Genomic DNA, 24,620 nt, shown 5'->3' on the forward strand with positions numbered 1-24,620 from the left:
GCAGCAGACTATGCTCGATAATGTCAAAAGCTGCAATGAAGTCTAACAAGACAGCCCCCAATCATTTTATCATCAATTTCTCTCAGCCAATCATCAGTGATTTGTGAAAGTGCTTGTTGAGTGTCCTTCCCTATAAGCGTGCTGAAAATCTGTTCTGTAGTTTACTGTGAAATAGCAATGCATCTGAACAAACACAATTTTTTTACTAGCTTACAATACTATATATAGACTATATTACCTCACAGGACTATACTGCCTTACAGGACTATATAGACTATGCTACCTTACAGGACTATACTACCTTGCACGACTACATACTATATATAGACTATACTACCTTACAGGACTATATACCAATCAATCAAATGTACTTATAAAGCCCTTTTTACATCAGCCGATGTCATAAAGTCCTGTACAGAAACCCACCCTAAAACCCCAAACAGCAAGCAATGCAGATGTAGAAGCACGGTGGCTAAGAAAAACTCCCTAGAAAGACCGGAACCTAGGAAGAAACCAAGAGAGGAACCAGGCTCTGAGGGGTGGCCAGTCCTCTTCTGGCTGTGCCGGATGGAGATTATAACAGAACATGGCCAAGATGTTCAAACGTTCATAGATGACCAGCAGGGTAAAATAATAATAATCACAGTAGTTGTAGAGGGTGCAACAGGTCAGCACCTCAGGAGTAAATGTCAGTTGGCTTTTCATAGCCGATTATTCAGAGTTAGAGACAGCAGGTGCGGTAGAGAGAGAGTCCAAAACAGCAGGTCCGGGACAAGGTAGCACATCCAGTGAACAGGTCAGGGTTCTATAGCTGCAGGCAGAACAGTTGAAACTGGAGCAGCAGCATGACCAGGTGGACTGGGGACAGCAAGGAGTCATCAGGCCAGGTAGTCCTGAGGCATGGTCCTAGGGTTCAGGTCCTCCAAGAGAAGAGAGAGAAAAAGGGAGCGAGAAGGAGAAAGGGAAAGAGAGAAAAAGAAAGAGAGAGAATTAGAGGGAGCATACTTAAATTCACACAGGACACCGGATAAGACAGGAGAAATACTCCAGATATAAGACTGACCCTAGCCCCCCGACACATAATGTATTGCAGCATAAATACTGGAGGCTGAGACAGGAGTGGTCGGGAAACACTGTGGCCCTGTCCGACGATACCCCCAGACAGGGCCAACCAGGCAGGATATAACCCCACCCACTAGAGGGATATCTTCAACCACCAACCTACTACCCCGAGACAAGGCTGAGTATAGCCCACAAAGGTCTCCCCCACGGCACAAACCCGAGGGGGGCACCAACTCGGACAGGAAGATCACGTCAGTGACTCAGCCCCCGTAATAGGGTTAGAGGCAGAGAATCCCAGTGGAGAGAGGGGAACCGGCCAGGCAGAAACAGCATGGGCCGTTCATCACTCCAGTGCCTTTCCGTTCAAATTCACACCCCTGGGCCAGACTACCCTCAATCATAGGACCTACTGAAGAGATGAGTCTTCAATAAAGACTTAACGGTCGAGACCGAGTCTGCATCTCTCACATGGATAGGCAGACCATTCCATAAAAATTGAGCTCTATAGGAGAAAGCCCTGCCTCCAGCTGTTTGCTTAGAAATTCTAGGGACAGTAAGGAGGCCTGCGTCTTGTGACCGTAGCGTATGTATAGATATGTATGGCAGGACCAAATCGGAAAGATAGGTAGGAGCAAGCCCATGTAATGCTTTGTAGGTTAGCAGTTAAACCTTGAAATCAGCCCTAGCCTAAACAGGAAGCCAGTGTAGAGAGGCTAGCACTGGAGTAATATGATCACATTTTTTTGGTTCTAGTCAAGATTCTAGCAGCCGTGTTTAGCACTAACGGAAGTTTATTTAGTGCTTTATCCTGGTAGCCGGAAAGTAGAGCATTGCAGTAGTCTAATCTAAAAGTGACAAAAGCATGGATACATTTTTATGCATCATTTTTGGAAAGACAGTTTTTGATTTTTGCAATGTTTTGAAGATAGAAAAAGCTGTCCTTGAAATATTCTTGATATGTTCGTCAAAAGAGAGATCAGGGTCCAGAGTAACGCCGATGTCCTTCACAGTTTTATTTGAGATGACTGTACAACCATCAAGATTAATTGTCAGATCCAACAGAAGATCTCTTTGTTTCTTGGGACCTAGAACTAGCATCTCTGTTTTGTCCGAGTTTAAAAGTAGAACAATTGCCGCCATCCACTTCCTTATGTCTTAAACACAGGCTTCCAGAGAGGGCAAATTTGGGGCTTCACCGTGTTTCATCGAAATGTCCAGCTGTGTCGTCCGCATAGCATTGAAAGATAGCATTATGTTTCCGAATGACATCACCAAGAGGTAAAAAATATAGTGAAAACAATAGTGGTCCTAAAACGGAACCTTGAGGAACACCTAAATGTACAGTTGATTTGTCAGAAGACCAACCATCCACAGAGACAAACTGATATCTTTCCAACAGATAAGATCTAAACCAGGCCAGAACTTGTCCGTGTAGACCAATTTGGGTTTCCAATCTCTCCAAAAGAATGTAGTGATCGATGGTATCAAAAGCAGCACTAAGGTCTAGGAGCACGAGGACAGATGCAGAGCCTTGGTCTGACACCATTAAAAGGTAATTTACCACCTTCACGAGTGCAGTCTCAGTGCTATTATGGGGTCTTGAACCAGACTGAAGAGTTTCGTATACATTGTTTGTCTTCAGGAAGGCAGTGAGTTGCTGCGCAACAGCTTTTTCATTTTTTTTTGAGAGGAATGTGAGATTCGATATGTATATATTTTCTGGGTCAAGGTTTGGCTTTTTCAAGAGAGGCTTTATTAATGCCACTTTTAGTGAGTTTGGTACACATCCGGTGGATAGGGAGCCTTATATTATGTTCAACATAGGAGGGCCAAGCAAAGGAACCAGCTCTTTCAGTAGTTTAGTTGGAGTAGGGTCCAGTATGCAGCTTGATTATTTAAAGGCCAAGACTATTTTCATCAATGTGTCAAGAGATATAGTATTAAAAAACTTGAGTGTCTCATTGATCCTAGGTCCTGGCAGTGTTGTGCAGACTCAGGACAACTGAGTTTTGGAGAAATACACAGATTTAAAGAGGAGTCTGTAATTTGCTTTCTAATGATCATGATCTTTTCGTCAAAGAAGTTTGTGAATTTATCACTGCTGAAGTGAAAGCCATCCTCTCTTGGGGAATGCTGCTTTTTAGTTAGCTTTGCGACAGTACAAAAATTGAATTTTGGATTGTTCTTATTCTCCTCAATTAAGTTGGAAAAATAGGATGATCGAGCAGCAGTGAGGGCTCTTCGATACTGCACGGTACTGTCTTTCCAAGATAGTTGGAAGACTTCCAGTTTGGTGTAGCGCCAGTTCCGTTCCAATTTTCTGGAAGCTTGCTTCAGGGCTTGGGTATTTTCTGTATACCAGGGAGCTAGTTTCTTATGGCAAATGTTTTTTGTTTTTAGGGGTGGGACTGCATCTAGGGTATTACGCAAGGTTACATTGAGTTCCTTAGTTAGGTGGTTAACCGATTTTTGTACTCTGACATTCTTGGGTAGGTGGAGGGAGTCTGGAAGGGCATCTAGGAATCTTTGGGTTGTCCGAGAATTTATAGCACGGCTTTTGATGATCCTTGGTTGGGGTCTGAGCAGATTATTTGTTGCGATTGCAAACATAATAAAATGGTGGTCCGATAGTCCAGGATTATGAGGAAAAACATTAAGATCCACAATATTTATTCCACGAGACAAAACTAGGTCCACAGTATGACTGTGGCAGTGAGTAGGTCCGGAGACATGTTGGACAAAACCCACTGAGTCGATAATGGCTCCGAAAGCTTTTTGGAGTGGGTCTGTGGACTTTTCCATGTAAATATTAAAGTCACCAAAAATTTGAATATTATCTGCCATGACTACAAGGTCCGATAGGAATTCAGGGAACTCAGTGAGGAACGCTGTATATGGCCCAGGAGGCCTGTAAACAGAATATATACAAATTGATTGAGTAGGCTGCATAGATTTCATGACTAGAAGCTCAAAAGACGAAATACATATTGTTTTTGTAAATTTACATTTGTAAATGTTAAATTCGTAAATGTTAGCAACACCTCCGCCTTTGCGGGATGCACAGATGATATGGTCACTAGTGTAACCAGGAGGAGATGCCTCATTTAACACAGTAAATCAGGCTTAAGCCATGTTTCAGTCTGGCCAATCACATCAAGATTATGATCAGTGATTGACTATAACTGCCTAGGAAGTGAGGGATCTAACATTAAGTAGCCCTATTTTAAGATGTGAGATATCATATTCTCTTTCAAGAATGAAAGGAATAGAGGAGGTCTTTATTCCAGTGAGATTGCTAAAGTGAACACCGTGATGTTTAGTTTTGCCCAACCTAGATGGCACAGTCAACCTGAGACACAGACAAGGTCTCAATGGGGATAGCTGAGCTGACTACACTGACTACGGTAGTGGCAGACTCCAGTAAGCTGGCAGGGTGGCAAACAGACTATACAACCTTACAGCACTATATATAGACTATACTATCTTACAGGACTATCCAACCTTACATGACTATATACTATATATATAGAATATACTACCTTTACAGGGCTATACCACCTTACAGGACTATATACTATATATAGACTATAATACCTTACAGGACTATATATACACTATACTACATTATAGGTATATACTAACTTTCAGGACTATATAATATACATAGACTATACTACCTTTACAGGGCTACACTACCTTACAGGACTATAAACTATATGTAGAATATACTACCTAACAGGACTATATATAAACTATACAACCTTACAGAACTATATACTATATATATAGACTACACTACTTTACAAGGCTATTTATAAACAATACTACATTACAGGTCTACACTACCTTACATTACTATATAATATACATATATATATCACTTGAATTCTAATCACCTGTTCACATTTCTGTAGGTCATTATCACACACTATTTAGTTCAGTTCGGCTGCATCCAGTTTATTTTCTGCATAGATTACCGATCATTTTAATTGCTTTTAAATCTTTTAATGAATGTTTATCTTATTAACACTTTATTTTAGCTAGCTATTTGTAGCTATCAAGTAAACACTTACCATCAAGAGTCGCTTCCCTCTTCCTCTGATTCCGGATGCACTAGAACAAGTTGGACACGCTACCATCTACTCCAAACTGGACCTACGTAGTGCATACAAGCTGGTCCGTATCCGAAGTGGGGATGAGTGGAAGATGGAGTTCATCACCGCTAGGGGTCACTACCAATACCTGGTTATGCCCTATGGTCTCACCAATGCTCCCACAGTCTTCCAGTCCTTCATGAAGGAAGTTTTCCAGGACATGATCAACCAGTTCCTCATCGTGTACATTGACGATATCTTGATCTACTCTCACTCCCTTGCAGAACACGTATAGCATGTGCAACAGGTCCTCCAACGAGTACAGGACCACCATCTTTATTTCAAGGCCGAGAAGAGCGCCTTTCACGTTACTACGGTAACCTTCTTAGGGTTCGTGCTGACACCAGGAGGGGTCAACATGGACGAAGGCAAAGTCACGGCCGTGCTTAACTGGCCCAAACCTACCACTGTAAAGGAACTACAACATTTCCTAGGATTCTCTAACTACTACCGCCAGTTCATTCGAAACTGCAGCAGCACAACCGCTCCCCTCTCAGCTCTCACCAATCAAAAAACCCGTACCCTCCAATGGACCCACACCACCCTTACTGTATTTGAGACCTTGAAACACCTCTGCACCCATCCTTAGGCAGCCAGATCCTACCCTTCCTTTTGTTCTGGAGGTGGATGCATCCGAGGTCGGCGTGGGAGTGGTTCTCTCCCAGCGGGTCGGGACACAAACCAAATTACACTCATGTGGCTGCTTTTCCAAGAAACTGTCACCCGCTGAGAGGAACTATGATGTCGGGAACCGAGAGCTCCTCACCATTAAGCTGGCAATTGAAGAGTGGCGCCAATAGTTAGAGGGAAGTCATCACCCATTCCTTGTCCTTACTGACCACCACAATTTGGAGTACTTAAGAAGTGCTAAGAGGCTCAAGCCCAGACTTGCTCGCGGGGCACTCTTCTTCACCCTCTTCAACTTCACTGTCACCTTTCTGCCCGGCAAGAAAAATGTGAAAGCTGATTCCTTATCCCGTCTATTTGACACCCCTTCCTCTAACCCAGCGCCCGAGCCCATCCTGCCTCCGTCTTGTGTCGTGGGAACCATACAGTGGGAAATCCAAGCAGCCGTCCAAGAGGCCCTACACCACGACACAGCACCTCCCAACACCCCTGCAGGCAAGACCTACGTTCCTGCGTCCGTCAGACCCCAACTAATGCATTGGTGCCATACCTCGCTGAGTTCTGGCCATCCAGGATTCACCGGGACCACGGAGCTACTGACCCGCAAGTTCTGGTGGCCATCCCGAACAGCAGACATCCAAGATTATATTCTTTCCTGTCCCGTCTGTGCTTGGGCAAAGAGCCTTCGCCAACTACCTACCGGTAAGCTCGAGCCTTTACCTACACCACACAGACCATGGTCCCACATTGCCATGGATTTCCTCACTGGCTTCACGACTATTTTAGTTGTAGTGGACCGGTTCTCCAAGATGTGCCGACTCATCCCCCTTCTGCATTTACCTAATGCCATGGAAATGGCCGAGTGCATGTTCCAACAGGTGTGTTTCGTCTGTATGGGATCCCGGAAGACATAGTTTCGGAGACCCCAGTTTGTCTCCAGGGTGTGGCGAGCATTCTGCGACCGACTGGGGGTCTCCATCAGCTTATCGTCCGGATACCATCCCCAAAACCAACGGGCAGACGGAATGCCTGAATCAGGAAATAGGGAAGTACCTTCGCCAACACTGCATCCACCAACCACAAGAGTGGAGTTGTAATCTAGCCTGGGCCGAATACACACATAACTCTCTGGTGCATTCCTTACTCCATCTCACTCCTTTTCAGTGTGTCCTCGGATACCAACCCCCCGTGTTCCCATGGGAGACAGAACTGTGCCTGCCGTCGATGAGTGGTTTCAAAGAAGCGAGCAGGTTTTTCAAGCTTCCCTCTCCCAGAAACGGTTCACTGACCGGTGTCGCCGACCTACTCCACTCTTCCACCCTGGGTAATGTGTGTGGCTTTCTACCCGGGACATCCGGATTCGTGACCCCTGCAAAAAGTTCAGTCCTCGGTTCATTGGTCCCTTCAAAATAACACACCGGCTGCGTGGTCCCATGGTGTTTATACTTGCGTACTATTGTTTGTACAGATGAACGCGGTACCTTCAGGCGTTTGAAATTGCTCCCAAGGATGAACCAGACTTGTGGAGGTCTACAGTTATTTTTTTAGGTCTTGGCTGATTTCTTTTGATATTTCCATGATGTTAAGCAACGAGGCACTGAGTTTGAAGGTAGGCCTTGAAATACATCCGCAGATGTTTTCAGAAGCAAGGACATAATTTTATGTTAGTTGCCGGGCTAGGATTAGCATCCAGCCAGGACAGGTTGTGCCAGCTCTGCTCTCCAGACCTCCAGTGCGCCTCCTCGGCACCGTATATCCTGCGCCGGCTCTACGCACAGTGTCTCCGGTGCGCTCTCACAGCCCAGTGCGTCCTGTGCCAACGCCCCGCAGTTGCCGGGCTAGGGTGAGCATCCAGCCAGGACGGGTTGTGCCAGCTCTGCTCTCCAGACCTCCAGTGCGTCTCCACGGTCCAGTGATGATCCATGGCACAAAGTCTCCAGTGATGATCCATGGCACGAAGCCTCCAGTGGTGATCCATGGCACGAAGCCTCCAGTGAAGATCCATGGCACGAAGCCTCCAGCGACGGTCTCCAGTCCGGAGCCTCCAGCGACGGTCTCCAGTCCGGAGCCTCCAGCGACGGTCCCCAGTCCGGGGCCCGCAACGAGGGTCCCCAATCCGGGGCCCGCAACGAGGGTCCCCAGTCCAGTCCGGGGCCCGCAACGAGGGTCTCCAGTCCGGGGCCGGCAACGAGGGTCCCCAGTCCGGGGCCCGCAACGAGGGTCTCCAGTCCGGGGCCGGCAACGAGGGTCCCCAGTCCGGGGCACGCAACGAGGGTCTCCAGTCCGGGGCCGGCAACGAGGGTCCCCAGTCCGGGGCCCGCAACGAGGGTCTCCAGTCCGGGGCCGGCAACGAGGGTCCCCAGTCCGGGGCCCGCAACGAGGGTCTCCAGTCCGGGGCCGGCTACGAGGGTCCCCAGTCCGGGGCCGGCAACGAGGGTCCCCAGTCCGGGGCCGGCAACGAGGGTCCCCAGTCCGGGGTCGGCGACGAGGGTCTCCAGTCCGGGGCCGGCGACGAGGGTCCCCAGTCCGGGGTCGGCGACGAGGGTCCCAGTCCGGGGTCGGCGACGAGGGTCTACGTCCCGCACCAGAGCCGCCACCGCGAATAGATGCCCACCCAGACCCTCCCCTATAGGTTCAGGTTTTGCGGCCGGAGTCCGCACCTTTGGGGCGGGGGGGGGGGGTACTGTCACGCCCTGACCTTAGAGATCCTTTTTATGTCTCTATTTGGTTTGGTCAGGGTGTGATTTGGGATGGGCATTCTATGTTCTGATTTCTATGTTTTTGTATTTCTATGTGTTGGCCGGGTATGGTTCTCAATCAGGGACAGCTGTCTATCGTTGTCTCTGATTGGGAATCATACTTAGGCAGCCTTTTTCCCTTTTGTCATTGTGGGTAGTTATCTTTGTTAGTGGCACTATAGCTCTGTAAGCTTCACGGTTGTTTATTCGTTTGTTGTTTTGTTGGCGACATTTACTAAAATAAAAGGAAAATGTACGCTCACAACGCTGCACTTTGGTCCACTTCTTTCGACAGCCGTGACAGCTTGCTTGGTGGTGCCCCTTGTGGTGTTGAAGACTCTGGGGCCTTTCAGAACAGGTGTATATATACTGAGTTCATGTGACACTTAAATAAATTCCACCTGTGTGCAATCTAACTAATTATGTGACTTTTGAAGGTAATTGGTTGCACGAGATCTTATTTAGGGGCTTCATAGCAAAGGGGGTGAATACATATGCACGCACCTCTTTTCCGTTTATTTATTTTGGAATCTTTTTTTTTAAGTCATTTTTTTCATTTCACTTCACCAATTTTGACTATTTTCTGTATATCCATTACATGAACTCCAAATAAAAATCTATTTAAATTACAGGTTGTAAAGCAACAAAATTGAAAAAATGCCAAGGGGGATGAATACTTTTGCAAGGCACTGTATCTATATAAGGTCCCACAGTTGATAGTGCATGTCAAAGCAAAAACCAAGCCATGGAAGGAATTGTCTGTCCGAGACAGGATTGTGTCAAGGCACAGATCTGAGGAAGCTTACCAAAAAATGTCTGCAGCATTGAAGGTCCCCAAGAACACGGTGACCTCCATCATTCTTAAATGGAGGAAGTTTGGAACCACCAAGACTCTTCCTAGAGCTGGCCGCCCGGCCAAACTGAGTAATCGGGGGAGAAGGGTCTTGGTCAGGGAGATGACCAAGAACCCGATGGTTACTCTAACAGAGCTCCAGAGTTCCTCTGTGGAGATGAGAGAACCTTCCAGAAGGACAACCATTTCTGCAGCACTCCACCAATCAGGCCTTTACGGTAGACTGGCCAGACGGAAGCCACACCTCAGTAAAAGGCACATGACAGCCCGCTTGGAGTTTGCAAAAAGACACCTAAAGACTCCCAGACCATGATAAACAAGATTCTCTGGTCTGATGAAACCAAGATTGAACTCTTTGGCCTGAATGCCAAGTGTCAAGTGTGAAGGAAACCTGGCACCATCCATACGGTGAAGCATGGTGGTGGCAGACTCATGCTGTGGGGATGTTTTTCCAGTGGCAGGGACTGGGAGACTAGCCAGGATCAAGGCGAAGAAAACCTGCTCCAGAGCGCTCAGGACCTCGACTGGGGCGAAGGTTCACCTTCGATAGGATAACGACCCAAAGCACACAGCCAAGACAACGCAGGAGTGGCTTTGGGACAAGTCTCTGAATGTCCTTGAGTGGCCCAGCCAGAGCCCGGACTTGAACCTGATCGAACATCTCTGGAGAGACCTGAAAATAGCTGTGCAGCAACGCTCCCCATCCAACCTGACAGAGCTTGAGAGGATCTGCAGAGAAGAATGGGAGAAACTCCCCAAATAAAGGTGTGCCAAGCTTGTAGCGTCATAGCCAAGAAGACTCGAGCCTGTAATCGCTGCAAATGCTGTTTCAACAAAGTACTGAATATTGGGTCTAAATACTTATGTAAATATGATATTTCAGTTAAAAAATAATTATACATTTGCAAAAATGTCTACAAACTTGTTTTTGCTTCGTCATTATTGGGTATTTTAGATTAGATTGATGAGGGGGAAAAAACTATGTATTACATTTTAGAATAAGGCTGTAACTGTAGGAGCGAAACTCATGCCAATGATTGTATTTCCAATATTCGGACTGACCACTTTGAAGTGTTGAGACAGAAAAACATATATAACGAATAAGACATATGTGAGCAAAATATCTATTAGACTACAGTAAAAACATAATGTCAGCAGAAAAGACATATGGAATTCATCACCAGACATGTAGAAATTGCATGTCAGCAGGAAAGGTACGTATATGAAGCTGAAAACCAAACACGTACAAACAGGGTGTCAGCAGAAAATGTAACAAAGAAACCATGGTTGTACTGATCTAGGATCATCGGAAAATAACTAATAATGGAATCATATGTATGCAATAAATGTATGCTTTTTTGTATCACAACCAGGGCCCCACCACCAGACTGGAAGATAATGGTGGCGCAAGGCCAAGGGGAGTTACTCATATACATACAAGGGAGTGACTATATGTGTTATGTAAAGAAGGAAAACTAGACAGAGCTCTGTGATGGGAAGGGGGGTTGTTCCATGGAATTGCTTGGCTCTGTTACTTTGTAATGAAGTCTAATTGAATTTACAAGTTCCGGTATCTGTGAAATATTTTGAGTCAATATTCCACAATATAAACTAACAAAATGTGGAAAAAGTCAAAGGATCTGAATACTTTCCGAAGGCACTGTATATAGACTATACTACCTTACAGGACATTTACTATACACTTTCTTTTTACAGTAACTGTATACATTTTACAGTAATATCCCTTTCATACACATACCAAAATCCCACTAATTTACCATGCCTGCATTTTTATACCAGCTTTTAGTTTTTCTAACCAGGTTTCCTGCTAACATTTTTATGCGAGTAAAGTACATGTCGGATAAAAAATGTCAAGACAGGCTTGATGGAAACAACTAATTTGTCAGTAAACTTTCCAAATGTCGACAATACAAAATACTCTAGACAAGATGGGATCGTTGTTTGTCAAATTAATTATGTGGGAAATGGCAGTGGAAACTCTTATGTGCAAATATTGATATAACAACCCTCATATGGAAGTAAACTTGGAGTCACGTGATGACATGGTGTGTGGTCCTCCTCCTACGACTCAGAAAAACATGTAGTTTATTAGGCTACAGATGAAATAAGTTATGATGAACTTTACAGGGTGCTGAAAGTGTGATGGGCTTTATGCTCTTTTCCAATAAATCCCGAGGGTCTTATTCTGGTGACATGATGATCGATGCTTGGCTGCCGTTCGACAAACAAAACTGATCTGGCTCTTTTGTCAATAAGAATCTCATCATGTAGGCACTGTATCTGCGATAGAGCGTACATGCCAATACCTGAGTGGGTACATTCGTTATATAACTCAACACGTTTAGTGACAAAACCATCAGTAGAGTTGAAAATGCAATGGATTTTTTTTTTACTTGTATGTTTTATTCTGTACATGGTAATTTAACTACAAAAGTAAATTGTATGTGCACTCCATCCTAACGCACAGACTTTTATCAGCAACAAGTCAATTTGATGGAAACATGTCCGGTGGGAAAATGTGCATATTTTTTTTACGTGCATTTTAGAATATTCACGTCTGTCGCCAGTTGAATGGAAACCTAGCTTATGAAAGGTGTAGAAAGCATGGAAAATAAAAACCACCTAAAGACCTAGTCATGGTTCCTGCATTTTCACAGACCCTGTAAACAAAATACAGGAATGAATCTGTGTGAATGTTTCTCTTTGCTTTTTTGCAGGTAAATGAATTAACACTTCATTGTTTAACCCCTCCCTAATTTGAAATGCAAACAGCCCCCATGGTTTAAAAACACTCTCCACCCCTCTGATTTTGCCAGTTACTCACTGATATGTATAAAGGGGTATACCTGCAAGAAAGTGGTAAATAAATGCTTGGTGCGGTTAGCTCGGCCGCATCTGTCCTCTCATTTCAGGTCTCCATGTCTTTCAGCCAGGGACATGTAGCACTCCTTCAGGCTGTCCACAAACACCTTCAGTTCACACTGTCTCCGTCTCATTTTCATGTCCTTTGTGCTCCTGCATCTCTCCTTTCTCTCTCGTCCCTGCTGTTTCCCACTGTCCAACCTCTCCCCTCCCTCCGTGGTCCCTCTGTTCTCCTCCGTCCTCTCTTTCTCCCCCACCGTTTGTCCTCCTGGCTTCTTCTTCTTTCTCCTCTGATGCTGATGGGTTGTGTGCTGTTCTTGTGAACTCCTCTGGGCGTTGAGAAACCAGAACATTGACAACACAATAATAATATGGTCAATCAATATCTATGGTCAGGAATAATACAGTGATTAGATGTAAGGAGAGAATCTCAACATGCATAAGAAAGACATTCTGTAAGTGTAGTTGGTTTAATAGTTGGTAACGTTAGTTCTACTAATGAATGGATCTCACCTGTTTTCTAGGACAGTAGCGGCCCAGTGAGCACAGGATTTCTCTCTTGAGCCTCTCTAGCTTAAAGAGCCTAATGGGTCTGGTATCGCTACACATCATGTTGTAAATAAACTGTCTCTCCTACAAAAACAATGTGACCAGAGCAATGATTTAGATGGAAGGAAGTCAAGAGTAGATTTTTCGAAGAAACGGTGGATTGTTCAGAATGTTGTAAATACTCACGTTATCCTTCTCACATTCAGGCATTTCTCTTGTGCAGCTTTCATGAGACACTTTTAATGATTCAGGGATGTTGTTCTCCTAGGAGTGAGAGCAGAGATCTCAGTTTAACACAGTTTAAAATCCATAACCTCTATTGATATCTCAATGGCAACATGAAAACGCATTGTCCATCGTGTTACTTACAAGGTTCTGAAGGAGCAGGGAGATGACAGACTCGTAGTCCTCAGCGATCTCTCTCATAGTCCGGTTGCTGTCACAAGACAACACCAGAGGTAGCAGCATGAGAGAAAAGACAGAGGTGCCAAGAAGATGCTGTGTGTGTGTGTGTGGGTGTGAGAGAGAGAGAGACATACAGAGAGACAAATAGAGAGAGAGACAGAGAGACAGAAAGGTGTACAAAAATCAGTCTTGTAGCATTATTCACACCAGTTAAAATAAGACGTTTTTGTCTTGATCTATTCATACTTTACCGATCCAGGTGAGTGCCATTGAGTTCTCTTTTTTTTTTTTTACAAGGGATCTCTGGTCTGGCAGTAGCCTAGCCTACTGTGGAACTACAGACGGGTGGTCGCATGTTTTCTGAATTCATGTTTTCTGAATTATAAAAAAAATGCCAAAACACCTTTGTTTGCTTACACAAAAGCCTAGACTAGAGCATAATAATGCTAGGCTATTTTGTCAGGACTGCTTTCAACAATATCAGCGTTCTCTGGAAAATAATGAACTCTGTGGAATGTGTGTTCCACGACGAACTAGCGGAGTGGAACTGACCTTCCACAGTGTTGAAATTATTTTCCAGAGAATGTATAGAGCCATGAGTTGATTATCCCTTTTATACCATGGCTATAATTTAACACATTTGCCACAAAAAAATGTGTTCATTTGCCAGTATACATTTTTCAACATCCACTGAAGTAGCTAGCAAGTTTACTAGATAGCTACAGTAGTTGCAGTTGGTAACCAAACAGACTTGCTAGATAAGCTAACCAAACAGTCCTAGCTTGCTATTATGAAAATCGAATTCAACAATACTAATACTGTTTTCAAATTGACTTCTGCTTTCAAAATCTGCTCAAACAAAACGTGTAAAAATTAACTAAAGCCATTGAATTATACCGTGCAAATATACCGTGATTTTATAGGAAATTATACAATCGGTTGGTCTAATCCTGAATGCTGATTGGTTAAAACCGCATTCCAGCCGGTGTCTATTCCACAAGTTACCACCGGCTAAATCTATGATGTTGAAATGCCTATTTACTCTGTTCCATCTGACTGCGCAATCCACTGTCTCATCAGCCCATTTAGTTTTTAACAGTGGAGATTTGTATAAACCTTGTTGTCTGTCTCTCTGACATATGCAATATTGTTTTAATATTCAAATTCGATCTCCAGCTGTTGCATAGTAATGAACGTGTCGGGAGTCAGGATGAGACAGACAGGCAGGCAGCTTTTCTCAGCCAGTCAAAATCATCAATCGGCATCATTTTTTTCGGAGGCTGCAGTCTTTCCAGCTTCAGTTTGAAGTGATTGTGTTAGCTGTGTTGTTGGCTAGCTCCTCTGAACAACACTGTCCTGACAAGAGAGCACATGTTCTATGCCAGGTGAAATCTCACATCATTAGCTCATTGTTATGGATGTATCCAAATAAATATCAATAGAAAACAGTTTAAACAAACGCAAATGCAGATACTTTGTTGTTATTCTGGCTGCACTGTTAGACATGACTGTAAATTAGCCATAGTTGGCTAGCTAGGCAGCAAAGGATAAGAACGTTGCCAGCCAGTCTGGCAATAGAGCATTTAGAACGAACAACTGGATTGTATCCATAGAAACAGATTAAATTGACAACAACTGGGTCGCGTCTCTGGCAACCGAACCAATAGAACGAACGACGAGCCGGCATGGGTAGTAACCCTAGATATGGGTCAGGGACTATATCTTGTGGAAGGATGAAATAGTATGAATAAATTAATCAAAATAAAGTTTTTACTGAAAATATGTAAATCATTTACATTTTAGTAATTTAGCAGAAGCTCTTATCCATATGGCTAATATACCAAGGCCAAGGGCTGGTCTTATGCACGACGCAACGCAGAGCCTGGTATATTGGCCATATAGTATCATAAACCCCCGAGGTGCCTTATTGCTATTATAAAGTGGTAACCAACGTAATTAGAGCAGTAGAAAATAAATGTTTTGTCATACCCGTGGTATACGCGCTGATATAACACGGCTTTCAGCCAACCAGCATTGATTATATTATGGTGTTTATAATTCTGTACCTCATAACTGAACTTTGGCTAGATATGCAGTCGTCTATTGTTTCTAACCTACCATTTGTATGTAGGCTACTTGGTTCATATTCACAAAAAGGTGCCACTCCCACCACATTTACAAAAGTTGTCATAAATTGTAGTGATTCTCACTGAAACCCCTTCTGTACATTCTTAGCTATAAGGCTAAAATTCCCCGGGCTTGTTTCTCTATCAATCTCCCTGCATGGCTGGCAGACAGCAAGACATGACCTTTAAAGGCCCAGTGCAGTCAAAAAAGGGAATTACCTGTGTTTTATATATATATGTGTTTTATATGTGTTTTATGTAAATATTCCTGTGTCCACATGAGGTTGGAACAATACTGTGAAATTGCGAAAATTATGATAATGCCCTTTTAGTGTAAGAGCTGTTTGAAAAGACCTGAAATGTCAGCCTGTTTGGTGGGATGGAGTTTTGGCCTGCCTGATGACATCACCAGGTGATCAATTACTTAATAGACCAATAAGAAAGAGTTCCAAGTAGGGCTGGGCGATATGGCCTTACAATCATCAAACATTTTTACACGGGCGATTCACAATATATAGATTTTGTTTCAATGTTTTCTCTAAATAAGCTTTTTTTGCACGATTAAAAAAGGTCAATACACTGCATGTAAAATTATACCTAACCTGACTATAAGCCTTCCACAACCATAAGGTAAAATAATTAAATTATCAAAATAGTTTAACCTGCTTTTTTGAATGAATCACTGATCTGGCTTTCAAGTCTGTCTATGAAAAATCTATGTTTGATAACAATTTAACCAGAACGATGCACAACGCACATCCACTAAAAACAATGACCAACTTCTTGTAGCAGGTGTTATAGAAATGGAACACAGGTCTCAAACAATCTCTCAATGTGCTAGTGAGTAGCCAGCTTATCTTTAAATATAAAGTCTAGTCAACTTGGATCTATTCTGAATAAAAATATAAAAATGCATTATGCAACAATTTAAAAGATTTTACTGAGTTACATTTCATATAAGGAAATCAGTCAATTGAAATAAATTCATTAGGCCTGATTCTATGAATTTCACATGACAGGTAATACAGATATGTATTGGTTGGTCACAGATACCTCAGAAAAAAAGGTAGTGGCGTGGATCAGAAAACCAGTCAGTATCTGGTGTGACCACCATTTGCCTCATGCAGCGCAACACATCTCCTTCATATAGTTGATCAGGCTGTTGATTGTGGCCTGTGGAATGTTGTCCCACTCCTCTTCAATGGCTGTGTGAATTTGCTGGATATTGGCTGGAACTGGAACACGCTGTCATACACATCGATCCAGAGCATCCCAAACATGCTCAATGGGTGACATGTCTGGTGAGTATACAGGCCATGGAAGAAGTGCGACATGTTCAGCTTCCAGGAACTGTGTACAGATATTTGTGACATGGGGCCGTACATTATCATGCTGAAACATGAGATGATGGAGGAAGATGAATGGCACGACAATGGGCCTCAGGATCTCGTCCCGGTTTCTCTGACCATTTAAATTGCCATCGATGAAATGCAATTGTGTTCATTGTCTGTAGCTTACGCCTGCCCATACCATAACCCCACTGCCACCATGGGGCACTGTTTTCACAACGTTGACATCAGCAAACCGCTCACCCACACGACGCCATACACGTGGTCGATTGACTATGTGGCCGATTGGACATACTGCCAAATTCTCTGAAGTGACTTTGGAGGTGGCTTATTGTAGAGAAATGAACATTAAATTCTCTGGCAACAGCTCTGGTGGACATTACTGCAGTCAGCATGCCAGTTGCACACTCCCTCAAAACTTGAAACTTGAATCTGTGGCATTGTGTTGTGTGACAAAACTTTTTGTCACATTTTAGAGTGACCTTTAATTTTCCCAAGATGCTTATTTCACAGAATGAGAACAAGTTGCAAATTCCTGACATAAATGAGTCTTTGTATGCTCATTGCACATTTCTAAATCACAGACTAGACATCTGGCACATGACAGTCTGTGGCTAAAATGCTGCTAGCGGTACCGCAGTGCCGCGCGCGACAGAAACTGAGCCTTAATCTTCCACAATCACCTTCATTAATACTCTTGTTTTTGTAGGGTCTGCCCTGTTCTACATTTTGGGAGTTGAGATATAAAAAGGGTATTGATAGAAAGGTTGTGTTCTCATCTATTATAGTAACATTTTGTCTAAATATTGTTACACCTACCATATGACCGATTCTGTAGAACCAACCTTAAATGCAAATAGCGAGTTCCAACTGCTTATTGTTTGTCAGAGAGGAAGAAGCTATCTTTCGCTGTTGTTGTTGTGTGTGAGTGGGAAGGTGCACACAGTACAGAAGAAGGAGGGGCTTGGTGTGTGGAGTGGGAAGGTGCACAGGGCACACAGTACATAAGGAGGAGGGGCTTGGTGTCTGTGGAGTGGGAAGGTGTACAGGGCACACAGTACAGAAGGAGGAGGGGCTTGGTGTGTGGAGTGGGAAGGTGCACAGGGCACACAGTACAGAAGGAGGAGGGGCTTGGTGCCTGTGGAGTGGGAAGGTGCACAGGGCACACAGTACATAAGGAGGAGGGGCTTGGTGTGTGGAGTGGGAAGGTGCACAGTGCACACAGTACAGAAGGAGGAGGGGCTTGGTTTCTGTGTGAGTGGGAAGGTGCACAGGGCACACAGTACAGAAGGAGGAGGGGCTTGGTTTCTGTGTGAGTGGGAAGGTGCACAGGGCACACAGTACAGAAGGAGGAGGGAATTGGTGTCTGTGGAGTGGGAAGGTGCACAGGGCACACAGTACAGAAGGACGAGGGGCTTGGTGTATGTGGAGTGGGAAGGTGCACAGGGCACACAGTACAGAAGGACGAGGGGCTTGGTGCCTGTGGAGTGGGAAGGTGCACAGGGCACACAGTACATAAGGAGGAGGGGCTTGGTTTCTGTGTGAGTGGGAAGGTGCACAGGGCACACAGTACAGAAGGAGGAGGGGCTTGGTGTCTGTGGAGTGGGAAGGTGCACAGGGCACACAGTACAGAAGGAGGAGGTGCTTGGTGTCTGTGGAGTGGGAAGGTGCACAGGGCACACAGTACAGAAGGAGGAGGGGCTTGGTGTCTGTGGAGTGGGAAGGTGCACAGGGCACACAGTACAGAAGGAGGAGGGGCTTGGTGTCTGTGGAGTGGGAAGGTGCACAGTGCACACAGTACAGAAGGAGGAGGGGCTTGGTGTCTGTGGAGTGGGAAGGTGCACAGGGCACACAGTACAGAAGGAGGAGGGGCTTGGTGTCTGTGGAGTGGGAAGGTGCACAGGGCACACAGTACAGAAGGAGGAGGGGCTTGGTTTCTGTGTGAGTGGGAAGGTGCACAGGGCACACAGTACAGAAGGAGGAGGGGCTTGGTGTCTGTGGAGTGGGAAGGTGCACAGTGCACACAGTACAGAAGGAGGAGGGGCTTGGTGTCTGTGGAGTGAGAAGGTGCACAGGGCACACAGTACAGAAGGAGGAGGGGCTTGGTGTCTGTGGAGTGGGAAGGTGCACAGAGCACACAGTACAGAAGGAGGAGGGGCTTGGTGCCTGTGGAGTGGGAAGGTGCACAGTGCACACAGTACAGAAGGAGGAGGGGCTTGGTGTGTGGAGTGGGAAGGTGCACACAGTACAGAAGGAGGAGGGGCTTGGTGTCTGTGGAGTGGGAAGGTGCACACAGTACAGAAAGAGGAGGGGCTTGGTGTCTGTGGAGTGGGAAGGTGCACAGTGCACACAGTACAGAAGGAGGAGGGGCTTGGTGTCTGTGGAGTGGGAAGGTGCACAGGGAACACAGTACATAAGGAGGAGGGGCTTGGTGTCTGTGGAGTGGGAAGGTGCACAGGGCACACAGTACAGAAGGAGGAGGGGCTTGGTGTCTGTGGAATGGGAAGGTGCACAGGGCACACAGTACAGAAGGAGGAGGGGCTTGGTGTCTGTGGAGTGGGAAGGTGCACAGGGCACACAGTACAGAAGGAGGAGGGGCTTGGTGTCTGTGGAGTGGGAAGGTGCACAGGGCACACAGTACAGAAGGAGGAGGGGCTTGGTGTCTGTGGAGTGGGAAGGTGCACAGGGCACACAGTACAGAAGGAGGAGGGGCTTGGTGTCTGTGGAGTGGGAAGGTGCACAGGGCACACAGTACAGAAGGAGGAGGGGCTTGGTGTCTGTGGAGTGGGAAGGTGCACAGTGCACACAGTACAGAAGGAGGAGGGGCTTGGTGTCTGTGGAGTGGGAAGGTGCACAGGGCACACAGTACAGAAGGAGCAAAGGAGACAAGACGAAGAACAACAAAAAACGTGAATAAAAAAATAAAAAACCTGCGATAAAGGCATTTGGAACATCGTGCTAAAATATTAATTTGAATTAATTAGATATCGCCCAGCCCTAGTTCCAAACCGCTCTGCCAATAACAGCACTGGTTTTCAGTTTCCCACTTCTAGCTTGAGAAATTGCTCTTAGCTAAGAAGTTATTTTTGTTCCGTTTTGACCATTTTACAATTACAGTAAGGCACATTCTTGTTATCCAGAAATAATTTGATATTGAGATAAAAACAGCTGCATTGGACCTTTAACTGACTCCAATAGCTTTCACTCTCCATCCTGTGGATTACAGAAAGCACTGCAGTAGCCTTGTGGACTCGCTAACGAGGGGCGAGATAATGTCCCAATTATCTCCATCCTCCCAATGTGTGCACTTGTTCCCTTCACTTCTCTGATTTGAAAGGAAATGACTGGTATAAGAAATATGGTGGAAACTCCCACTATCCCATGCCTCCGATCCACCAGTGCTTCTCGATTTGTGGGAAGTAGGCTAGTGCACAACGGTAGACCTACACTTCAGGCTAAAGGAGATATTTTTGGGAGGCACACAGTTTCCATCCGCTAGCACCTCCCCTGTCAGATAAGCATAGCAACGGGAAGTACGGGTGCTGAGGTGTTGCTCAGAAATAAATAAATAACAAATCCCCACCAAAATAGTGCACTAGGTCTATATTACTCCTGTATGAGCGGAGAAAAATACATTTTGGCTTGCCTGTTATTTCGGTATTAATACGCATCACATATCAGTTCGCAAACAATGTTAAAACAAATTGAGTTAATAAAACCGCATACAAACATGGTCTCTTTTTTGCAGTTCCAAAATGCAGGTGTTTCAGCCTAGCTCAGTGCTTTCTGTGGTGATGGGTCAGCAAGCGGAAAATGTGGAGCGTAGGGGTTGGTAATGTTTTCTAGCTGCGCCGTGATTGGCTCAGTGTTTTGCCACTTACGGGGACACTACGTCACCGCCAAGTTTAAGGGTAGAGCTCGAAAATTCAAGCCCATTGCGTGCTGCCATAAAGTTACATTAGAAGTGCCCATCCAAGAAGACTCAAGGTCATTGGCCACAGATAAAATTGTCAAATCACATCTACTGTAGCTTTGATTGGACTACTTTCAAATTCTTAGCTAGCAGTCATCATCATGAATCAAGTTGACAATCTACTGGCAAATCCTTTTTAATCCTTGTCATATGAAGACAAAAATAATGAAGAGAAATTTTAGATAAAACATATCGGTGCTCATCGGCCATTGGACATAAACATTACACAACAAGTTGGAAATCGCAAATTCAACAATGAGTGGATTGGAAGGAATAATTGGCTAACTGCAAGCATTGCAAAGCAATCACTAACCTGCTATTCAGTGGAGTGGCTGTGTGGTCCCAAGTCTGGGATTAAGGGTCTCTTTTCCAAGCATAATTATAATGATAAACGTTCAACATTGGCCATGCTGATTTGTGCCACGCTCAAAACAACCTAACTCGGAACTGCGAAATCTGACTTCATTGAGTTCAAGACAACTGGGAATTGGGGAAGTAATATGTTTTGAACGGTCATCCAACTCGGAATTGTACATCTGGAACTCGGGCCTCTTTCTAGAGCTACGACCTGAAGATCACTGATGTCATCATGATTCGACCTTGTTTTTTTCCGAGCTCCCAGTTGTCTTGAAAGCACCATAAATCCAAAGAATGCCAGACTTTGATGACAATGTTTGATGACAAAATTTGCCCACAAAGGACCGCCGCACCACTCTCCTGTTCAAGTGAGCAGAGCACGACAAGGTGAGTCCAAAAAATGTATTGTATGCTGCTGCATAAATTATGTAATATGCAAGGCAAAGATATATTGTAGCTAAGAAAGTAATACTAAGTGTACAGTACCAGTCGAGGACACATCTACCACCAAGGCACACCTGTTTAACAAGGCACACCTGTTAATTGAAATGTATTCCAAGTGACTACTTCATGAAGCTGGTTGAGAGAATGCCAAGAGTGTGCAAAGCTGTCATCAAGACAAAGGGTAAGTAGCCACCCTTCTAAAATCTAAAATATATTTTCATTTGTTTAACACTTTTTTGGTCACAACATGATTCCATATGTGTTATTTCATAGTTTTGATGTCTTCACTATTATAGTAAAAATAAAATAACAACCATTGAATGAGTAGGTGTGTCCAAACTTTTGACTGGTATTGTATGTTGTGTATTAAGCTGTTAGTAGCCCGTGTGCCTCACCCTAATAATTTGGTCTATTTTCTCCTCTTAATTTTGCCTTCTGTTCTGACTTGGTGGTGTACATGTAGCCTATAAACCTGTTTTAGAGAAATGCAATCATCAAATATTGTAAGAGCTTTCATTGGCTGCTTATATGCCCCCTTTATTTATCCTACGGTTCTGACTTGGTATACAGGGAGGACGCTGTAAGAATGGCACATGTTCTGAATTCTGTCGCTGTACATTTCAAAAGTGCTGAACAAATAGTTATATTGACTATTTCCGTCCTAGCTCGCTCATTAATGTCTTAATTGATATTACGGATTGCCTCTTATCCGCTTGTCGTCCCCTTATGCCATAGTTTGTACATCTCAATTGTCAGTAGAAACCACATTTGTTTAAGCAAGTCAGCCATATCAGCTATGTTTTTTTAAAGGCAGTAAATGAGGCTGAATGAACTGTTTTGCTGCCAGACAAGGCTCCACTGATAGCCAGGTGTAGCAGTGGTAAGGTGTTGGGACTGCTGTTGGGACTCTGCTGTTGGGACAGCTTCATGTAGGCCCTAACAGTTTGTGGGCACCGTTTGTCACCGTTATAGTGCAATCATTGTATTGATTAGTGTTGTGTTGTGTAGTGGATTTGCTGGCATGCATCCCACATTTCTGTTTTTGTTTGCCCCACCAAGATTTACATAAAGTGCATTCATTTCAATTTTCATGTTTGTGCATTTCTTATAACTCATTTCTGTGTTCTTTTCATGTGCTGTTCTATAAACCAATTTCTGTGTTCATGCAAGTGGTTGACTGAAGAAATCCTCCTCTTTTCAGTAGATGCAATTTGGCAGTACGCCCAGACCTTGTTTTGAGAACAAACAAGATATCTCAGTTTCCAGATCTCAATTTAGAGAGGAGAAGCCTCGCGGTGTTGGTCTGTCACATGTTATGAAACAGTATTGGTTGGGCACATGAATGAAACAAAATGGTAATGATTAATTAATTATGCTAAATCATGCAAATATAACTTGTCTGTGTATAGCCGTATATAAGACAACTGCTGGGTCTGCCCAGGGATTAGTTGGTTGGAACCTCTCCAGCGCGCTGAAAATAAACAATGATTCACTTAAGATTAACTTTGAGTGTCCCTGTGCAATAATTTCCATAACACTTTGTATGAAAATAATCTCAAATAAAAGGTGACATTCTGTATTGTCGCCTCAGAACATTAATTTGGATTTGAGATCAAATTTTGATTTCAAATCCAAAATGCTGGAGTATAGAGCCAAATTAAATGCTTTAGCTTCACTGTCCAAATAAATACATAGTGTATTCTGGTGATGGCATACAGTACCATTCCACCCAATGAGGCATGAAGTCAGAAGATGTTAATGCTACACATTTCTGTCTTCAGCCTAAAGGTACACAGAGAATGGATGTGGTAGTATCTAAGGTCTACACTTGACATTTACATGCGACTTCTGCTATCAGAAAACGTGTTGTGTGACATTGTGTTGTGTGACAAAACTGCACATTTTAGAGTGGCCTTGCATTGTTCCCAGCACAATGTGCACCTGTGTAATGATCATGCTGTTTTATACACTTCTTGATATGTCTCACCTGTTGGGTGGATTAATTATTTTGGCAAAGGAGAAATGCGCACTAACAGGGATGTAAACAAATTTGTGCACAAAATTCAAGAGAAATAAGAATTTTCAGCATATGGAAAATGTCTGGGATTGTTTATTTCAGCTATTTCCATGGGACAAACACTTTACATGTTGCGTTTATATTTTTGTTCAATATATATATACAGTCGTGGACAAAAGTTTTGAGAATGACACAAATATACATTTTCACAAAGTCTGCTGTCTCAGTTTGTATGATGGCAATGTGCATATACTCCAGAATGTTATGAAGAGTGATCAGATGAAATGCAATTAATTGCAAAGTCCCTCTTTGCCATGCAAATGAACTAAATCCCCCAAAAACATTTCCACAGCATTTCAGCCCTGCCACAAAAGGACCAGCTGACATCATGTCAGTGATTCTCTCGTTAACTTCTTATGGCTGCAATCCCGTTAACGGGATCGATATGACAACAGCCAGTGAAAGTGCAGGGCGCCAAATTCAAACAACAGAAATCTCATAATTAACATTCCTCAAACATACATGTATCTCATACCATTTTAAAGGTCATCGTGTTGTTAATCCCACCAAAGTGTCCGATTTCAAATAGGCTTTTCAGCGTAAGCGCCATAAACGATTATGTTAGGTCACCACCAACTCAAAGAAAAATTCAGCCATTTTTCCAGCCAAAGAGAGGAGTCACAAAAAGCACAAATAGAGATAAAATTAATCACTAACCTTTGATGATCTTCATCAGATGACACTCATAGGACTTCATATTACACAATACATATACAGTATGTCTTGTTCGATTAAGTTCATATTTATATCCAAAAACCTCCGTTTACATTGGCGCCATGTTCAGAAATGCCTCCAAAATATCCGGAGAAATTGCAGAGAGCCACGTCAAATAACAGAAATACTCATCATAAACTTTGATGAAAGATACATGTTTTACATAGAATTAAAGATACACTTGTTCTTAATGCAACCGGTGTCAGATTTCAAAAAGCTTTACGGCAAAACACAATATTCAATCATCTGAAAACAGCGTTCAGCCACAAAAGCAAGCCATACAGTTACCCGCCCAAATTGTGCAGTCAA

At 44.0% G+C, this 24,620-nt stretch overlaps 1 protein-coding gene across 3 annotated transcripts in view; it reads right to left on the reverse strand.

Moving 5' to 3' along the window:
• Positions 1 to 780: 780 nt before the first annotated feature.
• The window catches only part of LOC139531540 (uncharacterized), a 29,494-nt gene continuing 5,654 nt past the window's right edge, over positions 781 to 24,620 (reverse strand). Inside the window, exons 2-6 of one of the 3 annotated variants that reach the window (XR_011666380.1) lie at positions 13,236 to 13,364; positions 13,053 to 13,130; positions 12,831 to 12,950; positions 12,302 to 12,646; positions 781 to 906 (exon numbers count right to left, since the gene is read on the reverse strand). Coding sequence is in view for 2 of the 3 variants with exons in the window: in XM_071328057.1 (XP_071184158.1) it covers positions 12,359 to 12,646; positions 12,831 to 12,950; positions 13,053 to 13,130; positions 13,236 to 13,364 (615 nt within the window). In the remaining variant the exon portion in view is untranslated. Of the gene's footprint in view, positions 907 to 11,836; positions 12,647 to 12,830; positions 12,951 to 13,052; positions 13,131 to 13,235; positions 13,365 to 24,620 lie in introns of those variants that run through there. The other 2 variants (XM_071328057.1, XM_071328058.1) reach the window with 2 other exon arrangements.

This window comes from Salvelinus alpinus, chromosome 10 (genome assembly GCF_045679555.1).
Source record: "Salvelinus alpinus chromosome 10, SLU_Salpinus.1, whole genome shotgun sequence".
In the NCBI taxonomy this organism is placed as follows: Eukaryota; Metazoa; Chordata; class Actinopteri; order Salmoniformes; family Salmonidae; genus Salvelinus; species Salvelinus alpinus.